The sequence below is a fragment of the Daktulosphaira vitifoliae genome, unplaced genomic scaffold (assembly GCF_025091365.1).
Source record: "Daktulosphaira vitifoliae isolate Bord-2020 unplaced genomic scaffold, ASM2509136v1 Scaffold_1, whole genome shotgun sequence".
In the NCBI taxonomy this organism is placed as follows: Eukaryota; Metazoa; Arthropoda; class Insecta; order Hemiptera; family Phylloxeridae; genus Daktulosphaira; species Daktulosphaira vitifoliae.
Genome location: NW_026099572.1, coordinates 54,439,484 through 54,452,122, shown reverse-complemented (window position 1 = coordinate 54,452,122; position 12,639 = coordinate 54,439,484). Strand labels below are relative to the sequence as shown.

The 12,639-nt window shown below is 24.7% G+C and overlaps 1 protein-coding gene across 12 annotated transcripts in view; it reads right to left on the bottom strand.

Annotated features, from left to right (window-relative positions):
• LOC126894920 (uncharacterized) overlaps window positions 1-12,639 on the bottom strand; it is a 383,474-nt gene that overhangs the window by 97,620 nt on the left and 273,215 nt on the right. For 2 of the 12 annotated variants that reach the window (XM_050666290.1, XM_050666291.1), the window contains exons 2-6: window positions 9,360-9,414; window positions 7,020-7,164; window positions 2,693-2,874; window positions 2,000-2,126; window positions 1,764-1,935 (exon numbers count right to left, since the gene is read on the bottom strand). The exons of 6 other annotated variants lie outside the window; for them this stretch is intronic. In XM_050666290.1, coding sequence (XP_050522247.1) covers window positions 1,764-1,935; window positions 2,000-2,126; window positions 2,693-2,874; window positions 7,020-7,164; window positions 9,360-9,395 — 662 coding nt within the window. In that variant the 5' untranslated portion in view covers window positions 9,396-9,414. The remainder of the gene's footprint in view (window positions 1-1,763; window positions 1,936-1,999; window positions 2,127-2,692; window positions 2,875-7,019; window positions 7,165-9,359; window positions 9,415-12,639) is intronic. 4 more of the 12 variants (XM_050666297.1, XM_050666295.1, XM_050666278.1 and 1 more) reach the window with 3 other exon arrangements.

Sequence of the window (12,639 nt, the reverse complement as noted above, 5' to 3'; positions counted from 1 at the left end):
AAAAAAAAAATGTTTTGTAAAAAAAATATTTTATTTTATTAAATATTAAGCGCTCCACGGCTCTCTAAAGTTTAGGGTTTATTAAGAAAAAATCATTACAGACGAGAACGTTATGGATCGTAAATCGATAAGCGCTACCACTTCTTATCGGTACACTAAATAATAACGATACTATATTTACCCGACTACTGTTTTATTTGTTCAATCCCCTAAACTTTAAATAGTAATATCTCGCTTAGAATTTATTAAAATTGATTTTTTTTTTTTTTTGAGAAAATTTTTTTTATTATTAACAAGATTAATAAAAAAAAAACTGGGTTGCTATTTGAAAAACTAAAGTTGATATTGATTTAAGGGTTGAGGGATGAAGATTGAATCTTCAATTTTCTTGTCAAGTAGCTCAACAAAGATTTATAACAAATAAAATAATTACATATACGATAATACTAATATTTTTAAAGAAAATTCGTGAGGCATAGTTAGTCAATCACCCTGTATATTAACTCAAAAATTTGAAACTTTAAATGTTATATCTAATAANTTGAAACTTTAAATGTTTATATCTAATAAACAAATTAAGTTTCATTAAAAATTCAAATGCCATTTACTATTGAATTAAAAACTCAAACATTTTATTAAATTAAAAATACTTGTTACCATTAAAAAAAACAAAGTTGATACTCTTACCAGGCATAAGGGATGAACTTAAAAATTATTACATAGTTAATAATTCAAGAATAATGTGTAACTAAAGATAGTAATAAAAAAAAATGTTTAAATTATTATTATTCTGTAAGTAATTGAGTGGGTTATGATAAAAAAATCACCCTGTATACGTATGTACACACGAGGAGTAATTGGGCGACCGGTATCGTCTTCCATAAGATAAAATATTAGTATATTTCTTAATTCGGGTAATTTGTTTTTAGAATTAATTGCTTGTACACGCTCCTCGTTATCGGTTGCTATAATAGTATAATAGTTATTATTTTTATTTCTAATTTATTTACTACTGCGACCTTTAAAAAAATAATATGCGTATTGTATTTTATTTTATTATATTTAAATAAAAAATTTTTTATACATATGACTAGTTTAATGTCGCATTCCCACAACCAGGACCCACGAGCCACCACTGAAAAAGTATAAATAATTATGAAGACTCTAATTTCATGTACCAGAAAATATCTTGAAAAATAAGTTTAAAATACTCTACAATATTTATTTTTTATTTATACGAGTGGATTATAACTATTGCTTATTACTTATAAGTTATATTAAAAATTGAACTTAATTATAAAATAACCAAACTTATATTGATATAAGTAATAATGTTGAAAATAAAGATAATAATATTTTATAGGTATACTTAATAAATGACAATATATAAAATAAACTACTGATGTAATTTATTGAGATGCAGTGGAAAAATTAAGTATTTAAAACTATTGCATTTTTCCAAAAATATTTAATTATAAAAAAAAAAATCAATAATTTTGAATGAATTATTTAAAACGTTCTAATAACGATAAACAAGATAAAATCAAAACGTTTTAAATACCACAAAATGTAAACATATTATAAAGAAAAATTTAATTAAACCATATTATTACACAGAAAAAATATTGACATTTAAATACTTATAGCATAAAATTGAAAAGAAAATTTTTATTTCAAAACTCAAGTTGACTACACTCTTTGAATATATTATTTAAAGTGGAACTTAAATAATCAAATATGTGTAGTAAGCAGCAGTACAATAGGTTGCAAAAGGTATTTTGTAATTAGTTCCATGTATGTATTTTGTAATGTTCTTAAGAAATTGGTTTGGTAGTATATTACGATAAAAAACTTTCTCTAGTGTATCATGAGTGGCTCTTTTAAAATTTGGTTCATACTCGTCTGTATCTATGTCTAGGAATATGTTATCATTGCCTAAGTGAATTAAAAATGTCAGTTAATTTATTTACATTGTATAGATAGTGCTTAGTTTAATTACCCCTATGAAGATCTTCCACAGAATTATTAAAACATATATATTTCTTTATGCAATCTTTCAGAATATTAAACGCTGTATCATATTTCAATTCCATCAAACCGTCCATATCACCGGTACGCATTGTTTGCTAAAGATGTTTTTTTTGTAATTAAAATGATATTATAAGAGCTGTGTAATGTAAATATTTATATTATAGTTTGATAATTATGCGATAGAAGAGTCGGTTAATTTAAAAGTCACCGTAGTTTAATAAAAATTGTATAGCCTCTAAATACTTATTAAAAAATTATCTTAACTTCAAATAATACAACTTTATTTTTACTTATAAAATTAACTAAAAATTATTTATTTTAAAGAATATTAATTAGTGAGACCAAATGAAGTAAGATTCATTAATGTTTTCATCATTTTACATCGTAATTTAGAAAAAAGAATTGATAGTGTTGAAAATATAATGAAAATTAGTACCTTGGCTATAGTAACAAATTGAAATGAATATAAATTAAACTGAAGTGTATTCATTTGTAACTAATATAATATAGTGCTGTAAAATTTCATGAAAGAATATAATACATTTACATTCTTGTCGTCACTTGTTTAGAAATTGACTTTTTGAAAGTAATTCTTTTCTTATTGAAATAATAATAAAGAAACAGGGAGAATTTAATTTTATTTGAAATTGTAATTATTTACCGTGGGCTGTTCTACTGCAAACAAATTCCTGTGAAAAATATCACAACACTTTATAAGGTGTTCTGAATTTTGTGATGCATCTAATTCTAAGAATTCTAATAATTTGGTACTCGTTTCATTTGGGCTTATGTCACCGGAACCGATTTGGTTCTTCAATATAATTAATTGTGTATTAATTTTTTCTGTAAAATTATTATACATTAGTATTCATAAATTAAATATACATCATATAATTCATTAAAAAATTTATATTATTTAAAACATTAAAACACAAATAGTTGCATAAAATTATGTAATAATCTAAATTATATGAGAATATCTAATAAAAAATAACCAAATAAAGGTGCGGATGATTATTTTCCTTAATATTGTGAACTTGATGTACTGATAAAAAATGATAGATATGGGTTGCAAACTTATGGAACAAAATATTTTTTGTTTCTATTAGGTTAGAGGGCCCAATTCAGCAAAGTGTTATTACTTATGATTTTTCATTTAAATTATTTTGAAAAAAAATAATTTCGGACTTAATTTTGTTTTCACGGTGAAAATAGCTACCAAATGCTATTTTTGTGTTAAATATTCTCGATTTTATATTTTTTACTTTAAAATTCTATAACTTTTTGAAAAATGTATGGATCATTATAATTTTATTAAGATAAATAATATTTGTTTATCTCTTTCATTCGACATACTTTTTTTTTAATTGGACCATTTCTCTTTATATATTTATGTATAATAAATACATGTATATATATTTATATATTACACTTATAAATCATAAAACTTAATCAAAATATAAATAGGTAAATAGTAGATCATGTAGCTTTTGGAATAATCCACCAATTTTTTAAAATTAAACTATATCTATAGATTTGCATTGAAGTGTTTTTTATGATAGTGATTTAAATCACTGTCAGATATCATATATCAAAAAAGTGTGGGGGTTTTGTGCCATAATTTTCGTATATTGAGCGCCCGACACTTTTTTTCAAAATAATACTACACCCAAAAAAAAACCTCAATCAAAATTGAAAGAGAAATTTTATCAAGGATTTATGATAATGTTTTATTAATACGAACAAAATAACTATTCTTATAAATAATTATTGTTCAAGACAAGAAAAAAAAATATCATATTGATAAATATATCATTGATTCAATAGTAATGATATATTTATCAAATTGAACAATGAATTTATTATATAGATCGAGGTTTTTCTCTGGGTGTAGTATATTTCGTTTATTATTGTTTTAAGCTAATTTTTAAAATTATTTTTAACTTTTTAGTTCGATATGCTTTAAAAGCGTGTTTTACATTTTTTTAAACTACATTTATTATGTCTGTAACTACTTTTAATCAGCTCTTACCGAACCGATTTCTTTCAACGATACGCTAAAAGATCACAAAGTGTATCTAGTCGATGATTTTACACTGAACAATTAAAAATATTTCCCTTGTTACCGCAAATACGGGAAATCTCCAAAATAATTACAAAATTTAATAATCATTAATTTTCGACATTTTTACATTTTTTTTCACTTAAAAGTGCTACAATATTTTGAAAAATTGATGAATAGAAACAATTTATATTTAATATATAATTATATGACTTTTTGAAAAATATATGGATCAATAAAATTTTTTATGAAAAATACTATTTATATACTTTTTTCATTCGACATACTTTTTTTATAAATAAAATAATTTCCTTGTATATATTTATTCATATATTTAACTGAATAAATTAAAATATATTTATTGATTATTCATACATGACCTAATATTCAAACATAAATATTTGTTATATTAATTAGAAAGATTTTGTTATCATTTAGGCCATATGCGAAACTCTAATTGCAGGTTTTAAATCGGTGCAAAAATTAGTTTAGAAAAGTATATTTTGGTTTCGGATGGAAATTCCTTGTAGACCAGTCAATCTATTTATAAATAACAAACAATTTTTTTTTTTAAGTATTGCATCAAGACCTTCAACTTTTATATAAGTTTTATACGAATTGCAAGATACAAGTACTCTGAAATGAAGAGGAAGAGAGTAGGTAGGTTAAAACGGAAAAACAAAAACTTTACTTTAAACAGTAAGCTGGACAGCGACAACCGAGTATTGATATTGATATATGACACATGGCACTGGTTTCGACTGACCAAGATGGTCAGGTCTTTTGGATTTTATAATGATTTGAACTATTGCCAATTTAGCAATAAATATTATTTGTTAATTCATCAGTCTCTGGAAGCGCGTGTGTTGTCTGTATTTTATTTTAATAAATTCTCACAATAATGGTAACATGAAACCATCACAATTTAATTGATATAATAAATATTTATTCATATACTACATTTATAAGTCATATCTTGTAAAATAAATAAGGAAATAGGAGATCACGTAGCTTTTGGAATAATCCACCAATTATTTAAAATTAAACAATATCTATAGATTTGTATCAAAGAGTTTTTTATGATAGTGATTTTTATCACTGTCAAAAGTCATCTATACTTGACACACTATACCACTTTCCCACTGTGGTGGGTTTTTTCATTATAAACAATCCAAAAATCATCTTAAGAGACTAAAAAATTAGATTAAAAATGATATTTTGCACTGAATATTTTTAACATATTGAAAATAAAAATCTCTAATAATTTAAAAACAATTTTATTTATTTTTTTATCGTAATAAATCATTTGAAAAGAAATATTAATAATTTCTATGTTACTCTTGGTGTTTAAATATATGATACAATTGAAATATTCAGAAATATTTTCCTCGTTGTTATACCCTATAGTTTTTAATTAATTAGTAATAATATCGAAAATAATTGGTGATACAAAAAATATAATTGCCAATTTGAAATTAGAACAAATAAATAATTGAATAATTAAAGTATATTTTTGATTCTGATGAAAATTTTTAGCAGATCATTTATTCATAATTAGCAATATCATCAATACTTGTCCCAACTATTTCACATCTATACTATGCCGCTATTCCACTGTGCTACCATTTTTTAAATAATTTGTACGGATTTAGACTTTATTAAAAACGCAATATTTATCCTTTGTTTCTCATAAAATAATTATATATTTTTTTTATTTTTTAAAGTGAAACTTCTCTATAGAGGTTCCGAAAAAAAGATTATTATTCATCACGGTCGCATGTAAATAATCTTTAATATTATAATTTGAACTGTATTTTCAAAAAATAAGGTAATTTAATTAAAAATTCATTAAATAATTTAATTTGTATAATTTTGATTTTACATAAATAATTTGTATAAAACGACAATAGATGCAATTCACGCGATAACTTCATTACGAAAAAAGTTTCACTTCATCCGGATAAGTAAAACGAACTGTTTTTTTTAATTTCAGTATGGCCAATTTTTATAATTTTTTATAAAACAAAAAAGTAAAGTACTTAAAGTAGTTGATAACTACTTTAAGTACCTATTGAATTATAATCATTTTGCTACATGATCTATTATTTCCCTATTTATATTCTTATTAAGTTTTATGATTTACAAGTGTAATATATGAATATATGTATATTTATTATATATAAATATATAAAGAGAAATGGTCTGATTAAAAAAAAGTATGTCGAATGACAAAGGTATATATAAAGTATTTATCATAAAAAAATTCTGTTGATCCATACATTTTTCAAAAAATTATAGCATTATAAAATTTAAAATATAAAAAGTTTTTTTTTACAAAAATGCATTTTTTTATTAACCTAGGTAGCCTTTTTAACCATGAAGATAAAATAAAGTCCGAAATTTAGTTTTCCATAATTAATTATATTACATACGCTTTAATTTAAGATATATATAAAAGTGTCAGTAGTTCCGGAACACTTACAAAAGTTAAATTAAAAATGATTTTTTTTTTTTGAAAAAGTTGTCATTTTAAAACCTCCATTGTGGGCAGGTAAAGGGTTAGAGTTTTAAAAAAATTATACCAAATGATAGGTAAAACATCATGCATCTATTAAAAAAAGTGAGATAAAATAGAAATAATGTCGAAAATTAGTGATTATTAAATTTGTAATTTTTTTGGAGAATTACCCTATTTACGGGAACGAGAATAATTTGTGATCTTTTGACATAATATCTTATCAGCTTTGAATCGTAGCTATAATTAATTTAAATTTTGTTCTTGTTTTAAGAACAAATAATAAAAACACATTATTTTAATATAGATCAAAATTGTAAAATTAAAAAAATATATTTTGAATCAAAAGTCTTTAAAGTTGTAAAATCTGATTGAACATTGTAATCTTAAAGTTATTAAACTATATATTACTTTTTTTTATTTGTAGTGCATTTATTTGAGATTTTTCAACGCAACTATGAAATTGGTTTTGTGCCATTTCTAAATTTTTCGATGTTAATGCATCAATAACGTTATCTAATATGGTATCATCTGCTGATGTTGAAAATACAAGTCCCTATTAAAAAAAAAAGTACAGGTTGATTTACGCATGTTAAAACCATATTGATTAATATTTTACAGTGGTCATCATTATTATCATAAAACTTTTGAGTTCACGTGTTTTTCAAGCGAGTTTTTTATTTGAGAGATTTTTTTTTTTTGGATTTGAGCCACCAATGTACGTGTTACTACTTATTAAAAAATCTTACATAAAATATTTCATTGCATTAAATTATTTTAAATTTGCCAATTTTTTTAAATCTTTAAGTTTTTATTAATAAAAATTTTAATTGAATTAATAATTAATTTATTAATTTAAAAATTAATAAAAAATATTATTTTAATAAAATGTTGTAAAAGGCATAAAATGTCTATATCTTTAGTAGATGATTTTTCTTGAAAAATGACAAGAAAACGCTCTTTTTAATTATCCTATTTTAGAACTGAACGTACAGATATTTAAAATTTATTTGATGTATAATAGAAGTTATCAAGATTTCTGGTAAATTTTAAAAGAAATTAAAAAAAAAACCCAGCACAGGGGGGTCGCGGCACAGTGGTGACGTGGCATAGTTGGATCAAGTATAATGATATCTGAAAATTATCCTATTTTAGAACTTAACGTACAAATAATTAACATTTATTTGATGTATAATAGAAGTTATCAAGATTTCTGGGAAATTTTAAAAAAGAAATTAAAAAAAAAGCACATAATATATTTAAACTTCTATATTAACTCAATTATTTATTGGAGTCCAAAAAAAATATTGTTGATAGGAAGACTAATTAAAATTAGTTGAAATTAAAATTTCAAATTCATTTATGTATTCTTCAAAAATTTTATTCGCGCCAAGCGTGAGTGCTGCACTGGTTGAATGTGGTCAGCTGGTAGAGCTTGTGCGCCATCAGCTGTTAGGACGCCTCATCAGCGGCCTGTATTGTTTGGTCATTATATTCAAAAAATATATATGTATGGACCTGTTGTAGTATTATACAGTTTAGGTTAAGTTACATTGGTTTTCATTTAGTTAAGTGTTTTTTTTGTATGAATTAGTAAAACATTGTTCAAATTTTGTTTTTAAAATACATTAATCATATTATTATTTTAAAGGCATATGTAGTTGTTTTCATTTTTCCTTTTTTTTTACATTGGCTAGTGCATTGTTGCAGTGAAACTACAGATATTGTATTATTGTTGGAGATTGTAATTCATTTTATTCATATGGAGCATAGCTGCATGTAAGTAATATGAAGTATTATATTTATGGATTATTCAGTTGTTCGTATTTAATTATTTAGTTGTATTCATTGGGCTGGGTAAGCTTATTTTGTGTTAACAAAAAATATTCTTCTTTTGGCAATTTTAAATTGATTAGAAACTTTTTTTGTTGATTATTAGTTTTCCCTATTTTAAGCCCTACGGCGGAGTTCTTTTCCCCAATTTTATTTTAGATTTTTTTAGAACAGCCCATACGGCAACATATTTAAAGTAATTTTAAAGTGCGAAAAATATTCAAAATTATTATAATGATAGATTCTATACAGTAATTCATTTATACTTTTTCGTATATATAAAATATATTGTATTTATTTTTATAAGATATCTATCTAAAGAAATTCTCAGCATTTACTCGACAGATTTTAATGATTAATACGTTAATACAAATGTTCACAATTTTTTTTTCTGCATTTTAAAACTGCTATAGCTTATTTTTAACACTGATAATAAAAATAATAAAAAGTAAATTAGAATCAATAAAATTACTTTAAGTATGCTTTTTATGAAAATTCACATACAAAAAAAATTATTTTTCAACTCAAATTTTTAAAATGTTTCTCAATGACTACGTCATTGAAGTCTATTTCAAACTAAAACTTTTGAAATCTGCTACAATAATTTCAAAAAATTTTCCCCAAATATTGTATTTCTATGAAATTTGTGAAAGTCAATTGTTTTTAAAGTAAAAAAAAACGCACTAAAAAAAAATACCTTCAATTCAATTAAAGAGATAGTTTAAGAGCTGTTCAAATAAATAAATTAGATTTCAAAATACTTAGAATTTAATAATAGAAAAAATCCTTGTGAATTCATCTGATGCGTAGCGAAAAGTTTTTTATGATAGTGATATTACTAATGGTTAGATAAAATCTATCCCAACAATTTCCTCATTGTGCCACTGCCTTACTTTATTGTTTTTTTTTTTTACTTACAATACACAGAATTATTTGAAATTGCAAATACATCATCTTTTCCTTGGTGATGGATCTAAAAAAAATATTTTTTGATTTTATGAAATTAAAATACTAATGTTTTATTGGAATTAGTAAATAAAAAATAATTTTAAGACACCACGACAATTTTTTATTTTATGAAAACATTTTTTTCATGTCTAGATATTTCTGGTCGGGAAGTGAAAACTTTCGATTATTATTTTACCTACGAAAACTCTTCAAGCTCTTTTTTTATACGATCCGTATTATTGTATTATTATTCATACGTCGGCACGGCTGACTTACTAATACTGCGAAGATACTTATTACAATGGCCATATCCTGACATCACTTGTAGGAGACTGTAAGTAATCTCACTTTATGTTCAGTCCATCCAGCTGTCTAAACGACTGGGTCCAAGAGGGATCTGGTCTACTCAGCGCTTGTTTTTGCCAAAAGGTGCGACCGCCATTGAAGCATGGTCATCCGCTGAGAAACAGCTGGTATTTCCCATGAGGACCCCGTAGCGTTTTCAGCGGAGCTCATGTGCAAAAGGCCTATCTACGGCGGGTGGCAGTGACGACAGAATGTCTGTCGCCACTCCGGATACCGTTCGGTAAGTCGAATCACCGTCCGCTTCTGGTACCTAAGCAGGGTTGCCCTGTTTTTAGGCGAATACTCAAAAATATCTATCCAAACCGGAGACTTGTACAGGAGGACTGAGTGCAAAACGCTAATTAATAATCTGTTTCACGACTCCGTCGATCACATTAGCCAAATAAAATTTGTGAAAAATGAGCTGATTAAAATTGTTGCTGTAAAAGAGGCCAGAAAAAGATAATTTTGATGTTTAAAAATTCATTTTTTATTCGATATTTATCTAAAGCTTTTTTTTTAGGATAAATCTCTATATATTTATATTTTATTTTAAAATTAGTTTTATTGTATTCGTAAAAAAAATGTTTTGTATAAAATATATAATATGTTATACGAGTACACAGTTGTCCTAAGAAAATATTTTTATTGCTCTTACGAAAAAAAATGTTTAAGGCTTCGTGAAAAAATCTGCCAAGAGTCTCACAAAACTTCCTTTGGAGTTGAAAAAAATAAACTCGATTCAAGTAAAATTGATTTTACAGTTTATGTTTAAACTTATGTGCATGTCAGTCCCCTTTAACGATAGAGAAACTTCATATTCACTACTAATTACTATGTACTAAAATCAGTGGTGGTGAGGATGCGACTTTAAAAATAACACCAGTAGTCATAGGTATAAAAAAATTGTAAATATAAATTAAATATAATAAAAAAACCCAGCTCAGGGGGGTCGCGGCACAGTGGTGACGTGGCATAGTTGGATCAAGAATAATGATATCTGACAGTGATTAAAATCACTATAAAATAAAACGCTTTGATGCAAATCTTTAGATAGTGTTTAATTTTAAAAAAATTGGTGTTTTATTCCAAAAGCTACTTGATCTGCTGGTTCCTTAATATCTCGATTAAGATAAAGTATGTCGAATGAAAAAGGGTTTATTAAAAAATATTATTTCTCATAAAAAAATTGTGTGGATCCATAAACTTTTCAATAAGTTATAGCATTATAAAGTTAAATATAATATGAATAATAAAATCGAGAATTTTCACACGAAAATAGCATTCGGTAGCCATTTTCNTAAAGTAAAAAATGTAAATTATAAAATCGAGAATTTTCACACAAAAATAGCATTCGGTAGCCATTTTCACCATGAAGAAAAGTCCAGAGGTCAAATTTTTTTTTTTCAAATTAAAGTATATTACATTAGCTTTAATTTAAGATATATATAAAAGTGTCAGAAATTCCAGAACATTTTCAAAAGTTAAGTTGAAAAAGTTATACTTTCTACATGCATTTTTTATATTTGAACCCCACTCAAATATAGAGAAATGGTCCGATTTAAAAAAACAGTATGTCGAATAAAAGATAAATAAATACTACTTTTCATGAAAAAATTGTATTGATTCATACATTTTTTAAATAGTTATAGCATAATAAAATTAAAAATTTAAAATACAAAATCGAAAATTTCCACAGAAAAATAGCATTTGGTCGCCATTTTCACCGTGAAAATAAAATAAAGTCCGAAATTTTTTTTTTCATGATAATGTAAATTACATTAACTTTAATTTAAGATATAAATAAAAGTGTCAGACCTTCCGGAACATTGTCCAAAATTAAGTTGGAAAAATTAATTTTTTGTGAAAAAGTTGTCATTTTAAATCCCTCCCTGTAGGCAATATCATGCATCTATATAAAAAAAATTATATTGATTTGGTTATTTTTAAAAAAAGTTATGGCACTTTAAAGTAAAAAAAATTTCAAAAATAAGCGATTTTTTAAATTTGTAATTTTTTTGGAGCTTTCCCCATTTACGGGGAACGAGGGATTTTTTTCAATTTTTAAGGGTAATGTCTTCGACTAGANATTTCCCCCCATTTACGGGGAACGAGGGATTTTTTTCAATTTTTAAGGGTAATGTCTTCGACTAGATACGATTTGTGATCTTTTGACGTATCATTGAATGATATCGGATCGGTGAGAGTTGAGAAAAAGTGGTAAAAGAAACAAAAAAATTTTCAATTTTTAAGGGTAATGTCAAAAAAGACATTACCCTTAAAAATTGAAAAATTTTCCCTCGTTTCCCGCAAATGGGAGAAATATCCAAAAAAATTACAAATTTAAAAATCGGTAAATTTTGTCATTTTTTTCTTAAAACTTCCATAACTCTTTCAAAAATCAACAAATCAACATAATTTTTTTTTAAACTAAAACCTTAGATATTTTCCTTTCATTTGATATAATTTTTTTGAAAATTTAACACTTAACCTGCTCATCGGGGGGGATTTAAAATAGCAACTTTTTTACAAAAACTAACTTTTTCAACTTAATTTTTGAAAATGTTCCGGAAATACTGCGTCCTTTAAACATATATCAAATTAAAGCTTATTTTATGTACTACAAAATGAAAAAAAAAAATTTGTCCCGACACTTTTTTTTCTACATTTAAACGGCTGCCGTAGTTAAAAAAACACTATTTTTGTGTTAAAATTTTCGATTTTCAATTTTTAATTTTCAACTTAAAAGTGCTATAACTTTTCGAAAAATGTAATTATCAGCACAAATTTTTTTTTTCTAAATACATTATAAGTACATATTTCATTTGACATACTTTTTATTGAAATTGGACAATTTCCCTATATATAGGGGCGTTCAAAACTTGAAACTATTGTAAAAAACATA